The 16,992-nt window shown below is 33.8% G+C and overlaps 1 protein-coding gene across 3 annotated transcripts; it reads left to right on the top strand.

The window, feature by feature from the left end:
• The first annotated feature begins 80 nt into the window (after positions 1-80).
• On the top strand, positions 81-16,992 carry LOC144432930 (uncharacterized). 3 transcript variants are annotated; one of them, XR_013480753.1, is made up of 6 exons: positions 81-261; positions 7,355-7,453; positions 8,017-8,202; positions 8,806-8,991; positions 9,424-16,114; positions 16,172-16,992. XR_013480753.1 is itself a non-coding variant. In XM_078121238.1 (5 exons), the coding sequence occupies exons 1-5, from the start codon at positions 234-236 to the stop codon at positions 9,498-9,500; spliced, it is 576 nt and encodes a 191-aa protein (XP_077977364.1). In that variant the 5' UTR covers positions 81-233; the 3' UTR covers positions 9,501-16,990. The 3 variants fall into 3 exon arrangements, 2 of the variants coding, with proteins under 2 accessions (XP_077977364.1, XP_077977366.1); XM_078121238.1 differs by having other exon boundaries at positions 9,424-16,990; XM_078121240.1 differs by lacking the exon at positions 8,806-8,991 and having other exon boundaries at positions 9,424-16,991.

The following is a 16,992-nucleotide window of genomic DNA, read 5'->3' as shown; positions in this document are numbered from 1 at the left end:
AAATCGACGAACGAGGACGCAAAGATTTTGTTAAACTTTGACCTCATTTGAGCTTCGTAACAACAGGTGCATGCTGGGTAGTATAAGCTCAGGTTGTCGACGTAAAGAATATACCTGGAGCTGGAGTGAAAGTCTATCGACAACGGGGGTATATGTATATTAGTTAAAACAACATGACGTGAATCCCTGAGGGGAAAATCAACATATTTTACTTTAAAATAGTATATGAAGACATGAAAGACCAAGGAGAAGACAATCGAGGTAAGTTCAGTATGAATAATTTGATGGTCTTTTGGGTACGACATTAGTAGTAGTACGACAATGACAATCGTACGGATGTGTTGCTCGTAGCTAGCTGTGTCACGTCTATAGCCGGTGTTCCTGTCGACCCACACTAACTCTGTCGATATTTCCAGAACAAGAAGTTAACCAAGGACATTACATACCCAGCCATACGAGAAACAAACTCGTAAACATGAGTAATCGCCAGTAAGGCAAGGGAACCTGTGCGAGTAAGTTTACGATCTGGACCGACCTCGATAAACGTCAAGTTCACACATTCACAACAAGTGAGGACGACAGTCGTTCTCGACTCGACCGCGATCGAATTACAACATGTACAGTACTAAGTCACAGATTTCGAAACATAAGCTTATATTTTACCATTTTAAATCATGGATATCATACCAAGATTCTACAATACCATGTCCGTTGATCATATGCCAGAAATTGGTTCTTCAACGTAATTGAACTGATAATGATGATATATTACATTGTGCCTCAAGTTTTGTGGTATCTCGTTATTAGTCGCCATAATGGGATAATTCGCAAAACATTGTACTAACACAACAAAAAACACCATTAACTTGTAATTAGTTTATGATGATAATACTAGTAACGCTATTAATAGGCATTTTTTAATTTACAAATTTACTTGATGTAGGTTACCAAATCCTAAAGAACAATAGAATATACATAATTTTAATATATGTTGATATAACTTATAAGGCACAGTTGAATAAAACAAGCATTCTTTCAGTATTAGCAATTTGATAGTCTCATTTAATATTTATTGTAATATACATGAATCCCAGTATTTTTGTGTATTGTGTTTGTGACAGTATTTCTAGTATGTAACTGAGTTGGTATAAATTCATATAATTTTCAGAGTAGTCAATTTGACTCATATTAAGCTAAAAATATGTATAAATACTACAGCTGAGACTATCACATCCTGTATACTTGTAACTAGTATAACATCCTGTGAAATCCCATGGTAATTCATTGTCATTTATACTCCATAAAAGTAGGAAATAACCTTACAAAAAATTTTATTTCCTTCTATAACCTTGCAACAAACCTGGATGATATTTCTGTAATATTGGTATGATATACAAACATAATTTTTAAAATTCTGTAAATTCTAACATTCCATTTTATAAAGGAGAATTTGATAAGTTTACACCAGGAAATGGGTGTAAATGTGTTACTAAAAATATTCAGATCAATAATGAGATACCATGGTCTAGTCAAGTACAGGGAGTAATTATGTTCTCCTACAAGTATACATTGATATGTACATTTATGTATTTAGGTGAACAAAGTCTACATTACAAGCTTCACTCAGTAGTCATGTTGCCATGTTTACATACACATACATGTATGTCTAACAAAGAAAAATTTGGAATAGAAGTAGAAAGACATTTTGCAAAAGGTTCAGGTGAGAGAACACAAGTGAGGTGTTTCTAATGTGTCATTGCAGCAAGCTGAGGATTAGAGTTATTGATTATGTTATAGGCATGAAGCAGACCACTCACGAGTACAATCAACTACTTCATTACCATACAGGGAAAATCAATTTGTGTTCTAATGAGAAATATTTGCATTCTTTTGTGTCTGTCATGTACATTTCATATTTGCTATGCAGAAAATAGCAATCACATTCAAGCAAATATCGATGAATTACAAATCTTGTAATTTTGTATAGATTTTCTCAAGTTAATGGGATTCCTTCAAGTTTTTGATGAAATATAATTTGCATGCTTTTCTAATTTGGTTTTGACATCGTTTTGAGAAATATCAATATCATGTGAGTGTGTTGAATGCAAAAGCCAGGGGTATCTACAGTTAGGACTAAATAAGTGATGCAAATATTGGGATATAAAGAAGCACATAGTATATATACCTTTAAACATAAAATCTTTTATGTTTAAAGTATATATACCTTTAAACATAAAAAACGCATCTTTTTGTGCAATATTTCTGTTAAACTCATATTTTACAGGTACATTCATGTTATTTTCCCAAGGCTTTTAATATTCGACCTCATTCGTAATTGGACATGAATTTCTGTTTTAATTTTTTTTTTTTTTGCTCTTAGACTATTTTTGATATGTTCTTACCTCGTTCTCTTTTTTATCAGTATTGACTGCATTTTAATTCCCTTTGTTTCATGAACATTAATTATGTGTTTTTTGTTTCTATTTTACTTTGTTGTGTACAATGCACTGAGACGTATGTGTAGTGCGTTCTTTAAGAATTAAATAATAATAATAATAATAATAATAAAATACTTTAAAGTATTTTTTAAAAGAAAATCCTTGAGGGAACTAGATAGATTTTTCAGCCCTTTTATTTGGCTGGTACTAATATTTAGTGTACATTGTAGCTGTTAATGTTGCTGTTATGTATTGCTATGAGCATTTATTCTTTAGTTTTCTCCTTGCCTAGTGAGTGATCTTTCTCTCTCATTTACACACTGTCTTAGGGGCAAGATCAATAGTTCAATGGAAACACTCAATTCTTGTACTATGTATGTGTATGTGTATGGGGTGGGGGTGGGGGTGAACCATTTTAGTTCTCATCCTACCAAAATGATTTGACTTTTAGTGGCTCTGTTTTATAAATTATACCCCTAACTACAAATATTTCTTTAAAATGTCAAATTGATTAAATTGAATAATTTTCGCCAGAGTAAATGCATGGCACTAAAATAAAGTAAAATGTCATTTAAAGAACCATTTTTTCCTTACTACATACTGAATGAATGAATGGAGCCTTGTTTAGTATAAGAATTTAATTTTTTATCCTACATTTTAACTATTGATGAGATTCCTTACATACACGCTATACTGCTACAATAACGTATCAATTTCTACACTGTCGTCATCTCATACAGTGTCAGTTCATTCACCACTCACATGATTGTATTACTAATGGAGGAGTTAAAAGGCAAACACTTGAACTATGACAGTGATTATATTCCAATAATACTTCAAAACCCCAGTTCCAGAGATGGACTAAATTTGATGAAAAATTACATAATTTCACATACATTTTTATAAAATTTATTTATATTACCATAATCAGCATTTGATGAACATAAAATGACTTGTAACTACTTACTATGTACTAGGTAGATGTTAGTTCTTCTCCACTCTTACCAAAAATACTTATAAACTTAAGGGATGTCAAGTGATACTCCAGGTAGTTACGTCATGTATGTGTACCCGTCTATTTAGCCTGTGTGTTTTTTAAGGTGCTATGTGAAGGCAACACAAGTTCTCCACACACGTTATAGTGTCTGTTTATCGATGTATCAACTTATTGACTTAAAAAACAGCAATGTGATATTTTGAATAATTACCCAATTGTTAAAGATGACATATTTCATCTTCTGTAGATTAACTTTGAAGTTTCTCTAGCTTATTTTCACAATGAGAAGTACATATTAGAAAAGGTCAAGGGTCACAGAAGGAGTTGCTATTGTATTTTGTTTCAAGTACCATTCCATGTATGCATGGGTACCACTTGATGGACAAGAGAATTCCTTTCTTGTGTAAAACTTCCTGTCAAATTAACTGGCCGTCACAGCCGTATGTCATATAGATTCCTATGGTAATAGTTTACAAAGTTATATCTTAATTCTGAAGCATCGAGTCTGTAAATGTCAAAAAAAGTTTGTTGTCCTCCCTGTACTGGGTTTTGGACACTCAACCTGATTCTGCCTAGTCACAGATACTGTTGCAGTAACTGAATACCTGTTATGTTTGGCAAATAAATAAATACAGTAGCCTTCACAGTCTGTTACCCATAGTGCACTATGCATTGTAAATATCTTCCAATGCAATGTGTTTGTATGTTGACTGAAGTATATAAAACAGAACAATAGCCATGTCATCATGTCAACACTAAACGACATGCTTGTGTACAGATATTAGGCCTTGTGTACAGATATAGGGCCTTCTACAAAGTCACTAAAGTATGTACAGATATTGGGTCTTCTACATTTGTATGTACAGATATAGGGCCTTCTACAAAGTATGTACAGATATAGGGTCTTCTATGAAGTGTGTACTGATATAGGGTCTTCTATAAAGTGTATACAGGTATAGGGCCTTCGACAAAGTGTATACAGATACAGGATCTTCTACAAAGTGTGTATACATGTAGGTATAGGCCTTCTATAAAGTGTATACAGATACAGGGTCTTCTATAAAGTGTGTACTGATATAGTGCCTTCTACAAAGTGTATACAGATACAGGGCCTTCTACAAAGTGTATACAGATATAGGGTCTTCTATAAAGAGTAAAGTCTATATGTTATGAATAGGTAAACTGTACATCACTGACTCATTCAGTAACCTACATTGTTTCATTTAGTTACATGAAATGATATGAATGTTTTCATTAGCGAACAATAACCGTTTTGTCGTGAATGAGTTTATAAAGTCTGCCACAGGAAAGATTTATTGAGTAATCATGTCATACATGTCTCCTTCCACCAATTTTGTGTGTACTCAAGGAGCAAATTTCATCATTGAGTTGAACGACTATTATTATACTAGTCTCTTACCTCTAACAATGGAATGAACAAAGATGTTGAATGGGTGAAAGAAAACAGTTTTTGAACGAGAATAAAGATGGTTCCTTTACATTGCTATTTGTAGATAAGTTCTTTCATTCAAATTTCAGCCGTAAGAATTATAAGTATATTTCAAAAGAAAATCAATTTACAGATACTAGCATCATACAGGTGTAGAAAATCATATAATCTTTGTCCTATTCAACAAAATAATACAGGTCACAGGTGCTGATAATATTATAAGCGTTGTATTACATGTACTTCTGTGCTGCAAGGTGATAAAACTCAGCTTGGAGGTATCGTAACTACCATAGCAACAAATCCCATGTTGTCAAGGAAATCACAAGTTGAATGGTACTATTTTTTGAACCTATTGATAACATCACTTCTTTTGTTGACTCAATGTCCATTGTTCTGACCGACAATCCTTTGTAGTCATGATTTAGAGTATAAAGGTTTGCTAGGTGATCTCTTGCAAGTCCTTACCAATGTTACTCAGTAAGGACAAAGTGTGTTCAGACTTGTATTATACTTCAAATAACAAATAAATTTGTTGCCTCAAAACAATGGTATGTACAATGTATATATTAAATCAATCAATCATTTAAATAGCCTGGGATCAACTAGACCACACACTTTATTTTTCCCATTAAAAAATAGACACATATTTAACATGTGGTTTTATTCCTACAGTTGTTCTTAATAATTCAAGTGGCCGTATGGATAAAGATGGGGTTTTTAGTTTATTTTTTTTAAACAATTTTTCTGTCACTTGAACAATCATTGTGATACAACATATGCCAAGTTCTTGTTTGTAACTTTGTTATTGTACATACAATGACAAACTTTTTATACATTTTTTTTAGCTTTTTGCAATGTATCGAGTTACAAACACAGACTCTGTCCATGTTGTTTCACATTGGTTTTCCAATTAGGAAGGAAGATTAAATTGGTTTATGAATTAAAAATCCAAAATAAATACCCAATCCTCATCCATATTTTCACTTTATTACCATCATTACTGTCATACTAAATGAATAAATAGAGAGTAATTTGTAATTTATTACATACCTTTTAGTCTGCATTGGTACATGGTAATACCTCTCTCTTTGTTTCATGACATTATCAAACTAGGATGAATGGCAACTATTTTTTTTAGAAAAATCTATCTTAGAAATTATTGAAATATGATGCATTTTATATTAAAACTAAATTAAAGTGTTCGTTTTCTCAATATAACTTTATATCTGGTAATATTTTCAAATTCTCTGACTCTCTAACTTTATCTCAAAAGTCAAATGTCAAAAGCATCTATTTTTTTAGCAAATCACAACCCATGCATAATTATTTCAATTGAACTTCCAAAGTTCAATAGTGCAATGTTAGGCATGGAAAGGTGTTTGTTTGGCTGTCATGATGTACATGTGTATGTGTGTGTGCGTGCATGCGTATGTGTGTGCGTGCATGCGTATGTGTGTGCGTGCATGCGTGCATGCATGCATGTGGGTGAATGGATTGGGGGAGACTTCTTCCTTGATCCTAATGCAGCTCACTATATCAGGCCTACCTTTCAAACCACAGGTTACTGGTAGTAGGCCTATGAGACCATGCCAAGTCCGCAGGCTAAGTTACAAATGTGATGCATGTGAAAAAGCCAATCTCTACTGTAAGCAGTAGTGCCAATTGCCAACCAAGGCAATGCCAATATTTGTGTTGTAATACTATTAAAAGTTCTCATTCAACACCATCATACATCAACTAATTCCATAAAATAATAATTAGATAATTGACTTCAAATACATTTTTGTTGTATTTACTGACCATTACATACATGTATGTCAATTGTTGTTTACATACTGTAGTTGTGTTTTTTTGTCAGCTATAGCTGAATACATGCAAGAGTTGTTTTCACAAATACCAGTCTCACTAACATAACTAATTGAGTTGTGACTTGTCATATTTCCATGTGAACAGTTGTACTGAACATGGTGGTCCAACTAGATGAGTTATTTACTAGTACATTTTTATAGTATCTATACTTTTCCCTTGCACTGACCACCAAATTAAACCAACTACTAGATGAGTTATTTACTAGTACATGTTTATAGTATCTATACTTTTCCCTTGCACTGTCCACCAAATTAAAATGCATCTGATATATCCTAAATTACCATTCTGGAACTCCTCCAAATTTTTTGTTTGCCAAAATAAATCTGTTTACAGTAGTCTGTGTGTGTGTGTGTGTGTGTGTGTGTGTGTGTGTGTGTGTGTGTGTGTGTGTGTGTGTGTGTGTGTGTGTGTGTGTGTACACTGTCAACCAACAAGAGACTCAAATATTATCTTACATTTATTGTACATTTATGTATTTGTGTTTCATAACAAACTTGAAACCTTACTTCCCTGTGTTATGACTAAGAATCAACAGATAAATTATGGATTTGTTTTAACATTAGATGGATTGTAATCTATTTCCATTCTTATTACATACAGGAACAGGAAAGAAATTTCTATATACAGGAGCCAAACCCAAAGATTCTCATCCTAGCCAAGCATGGGATACATTTGCACCAAAGAAAAAACCACACTCAGGTGAGAAGTAACATCAGATCATTTAGACTGATAGTTGTATAGATGCCACTGATTTGCCATCTATACTACCAGCCATCTATACTGGCATTGACTTGTGTGAATGTAACAGTCTTGTAACCAAAATGTAGCCATTGTTAACAGTTTTATGTATATCATAATAATTAAGTAATTATTATTGATATTAGTACTTGTATCACAACCAAGGGTTCTAATTAATTACAACTTACAAGTAACGTTTGGCCTGTTACAATCAACAGGCTTTGTCAAACTGTCCATTCGCTAAGAGAAATATCCAGAACAGAAAAAAATTATATTAAAAAAAACTGCCCATTTGCTCAGTGGCTTTACCATACAAACTACAAGGTCAGGCTTGACCCTGGGTTTGGGTTGGTCACAGAAATATCCTGCCTCCAGTGGGATCCTGTGACCTCCCAACTGTTTAGTCTGTGTTCTACTACACTACAGGGAGCCGATAGTTTAGAGCACCGTTTGTAAATTCTAAGTATCATGTTTATTAGCTATTCATGTCATAATATTGTTATATTTTCTATTTTAATCCAAAGACTTTGATCTGGATGATGTATGGAGTATAAAACGAAATGTAACTATAGGCAACCCAGCTACTTCTAGCACTTTGAATAAGACAGCTACCACTGGTACAAATACCAACAGTTATTATTCAAGACATTCAAATGTTAAATTTGGAGACGATATCAATTCAAGTCTTGGAGTTTCTTCAGGACTTTCAGGTAAGCAAACACTTATCGTACTCTGTTCTTGTTGTTTTCTTTGGTGTATCATATTAATACCTTTACTCCGTTATATGTACTAGTGTGATTAGAGGGTTGCCAGGTACAGTCAGAGGATTGACAGGGGGGGGGGGGGGAGACATTGACAACAAGCCATGGTGATTGGGTTGGCAGACACAATGTAGGGTTGGCAAGCATGCTTGAAAAATATGGAAACACAGTTGAAGGATTTGCAAGCGGGGGAGGGGGAAGGGGGGTGGTGGATAGGCAAGCACAATGTAGAGTTGCAAAAAAATCATTGAAGGTTGGTAAGCGTAACATAGGCTTTGCAAGCATGATAGAAGGTTAGCATGCATGATGGAGGGTTGGCAAGCATGATAGAAGGTTGGCATGCGTGATGGAGGTTGACAAGCATGATGGCAGAATTGGCCTTTCTCAGGTGGAGGATTAGCAAAGCATTCACACTATACCCATTAGTTCATTTGAAGCAACATTAGAGGAATTTCATTAACCTGGGCAAATAAGAACTTCAATGTTACAGCAAATATAGAATTGTTTGTTGAATACTGCCCTCATGTGTTCATTTGCTACTAAACCTGACAGGTCCATCAGGGAACACTCCATCCTGGACACACAGCAGTAGGAGTAATTACTCATATGCAGACACTGGTAAATCTTACAAGACAGAAGACCAAGACAATTTTATGACTTCACCACAACCACATACATCTAGTACTCAACCAAATAGATCTAATATATCCAGTAACAGAATGATGCAAGCAGGAGGAGGTAGGTTGTTAGGTTGTAAAATTAAAACTTTGTAAACCTCCTTTCCCCCCCCCCCCCCCAGTCCTTACCCTTGTGTACTATATACACATGAAGAGGTAGGTTATGTGTATCTAAACTTTGTAACAAAACAAAAAAAAAAAAAAAACCTGCCCTCAAACTATAGGCACAATTTTCTATGACATTTACTGACACTTCCACCTGAAATTGTCAGCCATCTTGTCTTCTGTTTAGTCAGACATTATAGCTATGTATGTAGTTAACAATCAAAGGCTTAGCACAATTATTGCATTTAAATGTAAATACATGCTAACAGAAATGTCACAAACTTCCTATATATGTGATTGAAGTTTGCAAATGAAGATGGTTTTTCTTTTGACAGTTGAGGGTTACTTGATTAAAAGTACAAATATTTTGTATTTTGTATTTTGACAGCCCCAGGGACTTTTAGAACTGGTGGACGAACACAGAAGAGTAACAGAACTACCGGAAGTTCATGGATGGATTTCTAGAGCTGCTACGTTACATGGTTACCATAGCAATGGGGTTTAGAGCAGTATCACTACATAGTTACTGTTGAGATGGAACTTACAAGTCTATGTCACAATGTGTGGTATTTAAAAATATATGACTTTGTATAAGTTACTTCTAGTTAGCAATATGACAGACTATCTCTGTCATTTGTTCTAATACTATAGTAGGTTTATCTGTACAAAGTAAGCTAAAATATTTACAAACAGTCACAAAAACATTTGAAAAAAAGGTTAAAGGGTAAGGAATTATAATTCTTGACCTGACCTGCATGCTAAGGTATATATATTGATAGTGATCTAACTTGCAGACTTAAGTTGTATATATTGATAGTGATCTAACTTGCAGACTTAAGGTATAAATATTGATAGTGATCTAACTTGCAGACTTAAGTTATATATATATAATTAGTTACACTTACTTGAGTATGGTGGGTGGGGTTGGGGTAAAGAAGGTATTTATTACAAAATCAGTTTACCTTTCTCATCACACTTCAATCAATCATTAATATTTCAGCTGAGTTTCAGTCATTGATTGATTGATGAATCACCAAGACAAAACTACAGTTGTCAATTCTACATTACCATGATAACACTGCTCTTGTTGATACTGCATCACCAAGGTAACACTGTCAATAACAATACTTCATCACTATGGTAACACTGCTCTTGCAAATACTGCATCACCAAGGTAACACTCATTGTCAATATTGCATCACTACGGCAATGCTGTTACTGTCAATACTGCATCACCATGGTAATACTGCTATTATCAATATTGCATCACTACGGCAACACTTCTTGTCAATAGTGTATCACCTAGGCAACACTTATTGTCACTGTTATATCACCTAGCATAGTAGGTAACAGTGGTATTATCTGAAATTACTGCTGCAGTTAGATTCAGTTGCTTATATATATTTCATGCTTGGTGATAAGATAGATATTTCATGCTTGGTGATAAGACAGATATTTCATGCTTGGTGATAAGACAGATATTTCATGCTTGGTGATAAGATAGATATTTCATGCTTGGTGATAAGACATATATTTCATGCTTGGTGATAAGACAGATATTTCATGCTTGGTGATAAGACAGATATTTCATGCTTGGTGATAAGACAGATATTTCATGCTTGGTGATAAGACAGATATTTCATGCTTGGTGATAAGATAGATATTTCATGCTTGGTGATAAGACATATATTTCATGCTTGGTGATAAGACAGATATTTCATGCTTGGTGATAAGACAGATATTTCATTGTTTGGTGATAAGACAGATATTTCATGCTCAGTGATAAGACAGATATTTCATGCTTGGTGATAAGACAGATATTTCATGCTTGGTGATAAGACAGTTATTTCATGCTTGGTGATAAGATAGATATTTCATGCTTGGTGATAAGACATATTTCATGCTTGGTGATAAGACAGATATTTCATGCTTGGTGATAAGACAGATATTTCATGCTTGGTGATAAGACAGTTATTTCATGCTTGGTGATAAGACAGATATTTCATGCTTGGTGATAAGATAGATATTTCATGCTTGGTGATAAGACAGATATTTCATGCTTGGTGATAAGACAGATATTTCATGCTTGGTGATAAGACAGATATTTCATGCTTGGTGATAAGATAGATATTTCATGCTTGGTGATAAGACAGATATTTCATGCTTGGTGATAAGACAGATATTTCATGCTTGGTGATAAGACATATTATGTTGCATTTTGGGAGAAAAGATCGTAGATGAGTAATTTATGCAGGTTGGCAATCAATATTTAAGATGGTCAAAACAGAACAATAAGATTATCTTCTTCCTGTGTATGCCTATGGTAGCATATTGAGTAAAAAGTCACAATGTTGTCAAGCTTTAGAAAGTGAATTGTTATTTGTCATGATATGCCTAGGTGGTAAAGTTCTCCTTCAGGCAATGAGAATTTGGAAGCAGTAGTGTCTTTAATAATCAATGCTTTACAAAAAGCAATTCATAACCATCATTCTAATTGTCACAAGTCAGGGCCCCATTGCCAGGTATGTCTTGGATGGTGTAGTAAACAGTCCTGTACCTCAGTCTCATTCTCACTAGAAAGAAAGTCCCATTGGCAGGTATGTCTTGGGCAGTGTTGCAAACAGGGCGCTTTAGCTCAGCTTCATTCTCACTAGGGAGAGTCCCATTGACAGGTATGTCTTGGGCAGTGTTGCAAACAGGGCTGTACCTCAGTCTCATTCTCACTAGAGAGAGTCCCATTAACAGGTATGTCTTGGGCAGTGTTGCAAACAGGCCTGTACCTCAGTCTCATTCTCACTAGAGAGAGTCCCATTAACAGGTATGTCTTGGGCAGTGTTGCAAACAGGCCTGTACGTCAGCCTCATTCTCACTAGAGAGAGAGAGTCCCATTGACAGGTATGTCTTGGGCAGTGTTGCAAACAGGCCTGTACCTCAGTCTCATTCTCACTAGAGAGAGTCCCATTAACAGGTATGTCTTGGACAGTGTTGCAAACAGGCCTATAGCTTAGTCTAGTTCTCACTAACAAGAGCACATTGGTAGATGCATCTTGGATAGTGCTATAAAGAGACCTGTAGTGTACAATGATGCATTATCCTTAAGATAAATATGACAACTAATTTTTATTTTAGTGATACACTGTGTAGTTGATCTCATGAAAAGATCACATTTAATAATTCTGTTGTTAGATTTTTAACACATAACCTGGCATAGATCCTTTAGATTCTTTGAATTGTAAGAAAGAGGTTGTAAAGAATTCTTGTGTAAATTTGACAGGTATTTATCTTGAGGATGTGTTTTTTTTTTCTCCTTCAAGAAATATTGTGTGCAGCAGCTCCTTATTAAATTCTTGACATAATGAGCCACTGAACATGAATAATTAATGAATTTATCTCAAGAGCCACTGAACATGAATAATGAGTATGTTTGATAAGCTGACTGCACTCGGTGTATATAGTGTGTATACAGGTATTTTAAATGAGACATTTACATTTCACAAACTATGAGTAAAAGTTGTCACTCTTTCCAGAGTTTGTATTGATTTAGTGTGGAAATATGTTTTGAAAACAAACCAAAAACACAAAAGATTTTAAGGTTAAGCTTGAATATTTTAATTGAAATATATTAATTTGCAAAGTAAATTTGTGTTAGCTTTACAACATATATAGTGATTAACTTCAGATTCAGATACTTTATTGCTAAATGTATTAAAACATTGAAATGTGATTATTTACGAGTGCTCCTTGGTAAAGTTACAGATAAAGACAAGATACAAATGAACACAAAGGGTTGATAAAATAAACATCAAAGATAAAAGTGAAATATTAGGAATCATTTAAATTTATGTCAAGATGTTACTGTATCATGTGATGGCAGGGTTGTTTAAGAAAGAGTCGGTTACTATAGCAATGAAAGGTTGTGTAGTTTTAACCAATGGCTATATTTATAGGTTAGTGGAATAGTCTGTAACTGAGGGTAGTGGTTTGGTTTAAATCTATTATAAAATACATTTAACTCAGAACCCAGGCCCCTGTAACACATGTTAAGGATTAATGCTAAGGCAAAAAAAAGTTGTGTGGATCTGATAACGCCCAATTTCAAAATAGGGTGGGTAGGTCGGATTTATTATTTTTATCTTTTGGGATATGTTCAAATGTTCTGTTCATATTAACAGAGGTCAACAGAGATTTCTCAATGATGTAATCTCACTTTCTGTATGACACACAGAAGAGATCGTATAGTACTGTATTCCACCATGTTGTTTTGATCACATGAGGCAATGGCGTCTTCAAATCTCACTATTTCTGTACAAATTAAAAAAAAATTCCATAATTTTTTTAATTACCTAAAACCATTTAGGATGGCAGTGAAATACTAGGTTGGGTTGGGTTATCGAAACCAAACAATGTTTTGGTAAGGGTAAGGGTGGTTTAGTATACATGTATGCAAAGAGGCATGATAACTGAAACTGAGATGTTGTTTATGTTAACATTGTTAAATAATGTCATGTTGTCATTTTCATATATACAACATTGTGGTCACAGCTCTACTCTTATGACATTATTTAACCTGTTTTAGTAAGAACACTGTAAACCTGTAGATATTTTCGGCACTAGAAAATTTTTACAATTTTACAGTCTTCATCTAGTTCTCATAGACTAATTTTCATGAATCACTAAGCCTAGTGCATTGTTTATATACAAAAAGGCATTTTAGTCACTTTGTTTTCATGTTTTCATTTTCCAGCAAAATCAGTGAAACAATGTTTTAGTCAAAGTTTCCAGGTTTACATTATTTCAATTTGAATCAGTAACCACCAAACCCATAAAGTTACAGACTATACCTTTCTACCAGTCCTTTATAATTACTTTTTATCTTGTTTCAAAAACTCTTCAGTATAAAATCCATCGTGACAAATTATAATGACAAAAAAATGGTTATCCAGAGTTGCATTTATAAGGATAACGTTGCATCTTGTTGGTATCTTGAATTATTTCATAACAAATTCTATCTGTGGTAAATCGTAAGGTTATATGTAAAGTTCAAAAGGTGATTGTACAAACTGTGGCATGTACCGATATAATTATGATAAAAGTAAAAATATGTAAATAGTTATGTTTAATGTAACTTTTAAAGATTGGTTGAGGCAATCACAATGCTGACAGAGGGAATTATTGTAATATGTAGTTTGAGTAGTTCAACACAGCTAGTACCAGTTATAGTACATTGTATAGTGAATTCAAGTTATAGTTACTAAGTTATCCATAGTAACTGTTAGTTTAAACACGTCTATTACCGGTTATCCATAGTAAATTCAAGTTACAATTACTAATTTATCCTTAGTAACTGATAGTTTAAACTCACCTACTAAGTTACACATAGTACCTTGTAACTTTTAGTTAGAACACATCTAGTACCCAATTATCCATAGGAAACCCAAGTTACACTTGTTCAGTTACCATAGTAACTGCTAGTTAGAACACATTTACCCAGTTATCTGTAGTAACTTGTTATTTTGTATAACTATAATATCGTCTAATCTCGTCTTATCTCAATCCTCAAGTGTCTTGTTTTTCATATTGTGTAGATTTTGATTCCATTTCTAGATTTGGATTCAAATAGTTGTAGATTAAGTATATGGCATATAATGCCACAATCCGTCCTCTTAATAAACTAAAGTGTAACTGACTATCTGTCTTGTCTGTCTTGAGATGTAAAATGTTATTATGACAAAGACATGTAATGTAATGTATATGCTGCTGAATTTTTACTCAAACAATTTGTTGTTTCTTGTATTTTAATTTCACAAAGTATATTGCACAATTTTTGCTGCCTCGTCATGACAACTTGGAACTCCATACAATATAGAATGTGTTGTATTTTATACCATATTGAACAGCCACGAAATGAAATGTTGTAATTTTGACCCAACTGAATGGAATGATTTGATTGTGATGCTATCTAATGGAATAGCATAATTTTGATCCCATGAAATGAAATATATGTAATTTGGACCCTATAGAACGGAATGTTGTATTTTAGACCAACAGAATTAAAGGGGTCAACATACAGTTTAGAGGTCAATATGCTGGTTAGAGGTCAATATACAACAAGGGTCAACATACAACATACAATTTAAAGATTGGTATACAAACAGTTTAGAGGTCAATATAGATAAGAGAAGTAGAGGTCAATATATATTATAGGGGTCAATATACAGTTTAGAGGTCGATATATATGATAGGGGTCAATATACAGTTTAGAGGTCAATATATATGAGAGGGGTCAACATACAGTTTAGAACTTAATATATATGAGAGGGGTCAACATACAGTTTAGAGGTCGATATATATGAGAGGGGTCAATATACAGTTTAGAGGTCGATATATATGAGAGGGGTCAACATACTGTTTAGAGGTCAATATATATGAGAGGGGTCAACATACTGTTTAGAGGTCAATATATATGAGAGGGGTCAACATACAGTTTAGAGGTCGATATATATGAGAGGGGTCAATATACAGTTTAAAGGTCGATATATATGAGAGGGGTCAATATACAGTTTAGAGGTCAATATATATGAGAGGGGCAACATACAGTTTAGAGGTCGATATATATGAGAGGGGTCAACATACAGTTTAGAGGTCGATATATATGATAGGGGTCAACATACAGTTTAGAGGTCGATATATATGAGAGGGGTCAATATACAGTTTAGAGGTCGATATATATGAGAGGGGTCAACATACAGTTTAGAGGTCAATATATATGAGAGGGGTCAACACACAGTTTAGAGGTCAATATATATGAGAGGGGTCAATATACGGTTTAGAGGTCAATATATATGAGAGGGGTCAACATACAGTTTAGAGGTCAATATATATGAGAGGGGTCAACATACAGTTTAGAGGTCAATATATATGAGAGGGGTCAACATACAGTTTAGAGGTCAATATATATGAGAGAGGTCAATATACAGTTTAGAGGTCAATATATATGAGAGGGGTCAACATACAGTTTAGAGGTCGATATATATGAGAGGGGTCAACATACAGTTTAGAGGTCGATATATATGAGAGAGGTCAACATACTGTTTAGAGGTCAATATATATGATAGGGGTCAATATATATGAGAGAGGTCAATATACAGTTTAGAGGTCAATATATATGAGAGAATTAAACATACAGTTTAGAGGTCAATATATATGATAGGGGTCAATATATATGAGAGAGGTCAATATACAGTTTAGAGGTCGATATATATGAGATATACAATTTAGAGGTCAATACACAACACAGACAATTTAGGGGTTAAAATGCACACAAAAAAAGTGTGATTGTACATTTTGAGTCAGTGTTCTGCATGTGGACACATATCTGACATACTTTATAGATACCTCAAGACAACAAAACACTAGCTTTAAAACTTGTGTGCTGTACATAATTATAGAAATATTTTAAATCCTTTTTTTTTCTGATATATGATATTTGTTGATATTGTTTTGTATATTGTAAGTGTCCATGAAACCATGGTGTACATTTAACATATATTACAATACTGGTAATAACAATATATCAATAAATAGATATAAGGTATTAATTATGTCTTCTTGTGTCTAATTTTGAGGTTGTCCACCTCATACTAATCTTTACAGCCTTGATATGAGTTTTGTGGACTGGGGTTGTACAGTGGAAGGGTCTGAATTTAGGATGGCCTGTAAGCTCTATTACTAAGTCCACGAAACCCATATCTATATCATAAAGGTTTTATCGTATACTCTATGTGACACAGAACCATTATTTGACTCACATAACCACATAAATTGATAGCAAACCATTATTTTATGTAAAATAATGTAAGATATTGAGAAAACGTCAAAGCCAAATCACACAGTGAACGGATATTGATGAGCACACACTTGTCATATTTGGGCAAAGTGCACCATGGCGTGATATGGG

This window comes from Glandiceps talaboti, chromosome 3 (genome assembly GCF_964340395.1).
Source record: "Glandiceps talaboti chromosome 3, keGlaTala1.1, whole genome shotgun sequence".
Taxonomy (NCBI): Eukaryota; Metazoa; Hemichordata; class Enteropneusta; family Spengelidae; genus Glandiceps; species Glandiceps talaboti.
The sequence above is the reverse complement of the archived record's forward strand: the minus strand, read 5'-3'. Positions and strand labels throughout refer to the sequence as shown.

Excerpts from the sequence above, each read along its gene's own strand:
- LOC144432930 (XM_078121238.1), top strand. The coding sequence starts at position 234 with ATGAAAGACCAAGGAGAAGACAATCGAG. Across the intron at positions 8,203-8,805 it reads AGTTTCTTCAGGACTTTCAG|GTCCATCAGGGAACACTCCA; the intron begins GTAAGCAAACAC and ends TAAACCTGACAG. Across the intron at positions 8,992-9,423 it reads AATGATGCAAGCAGGAGGAG|CCCCAGGGACTTTTAGAACT; the intron begins GTAGGTTGTTAG and ends GTATTTTGACAG.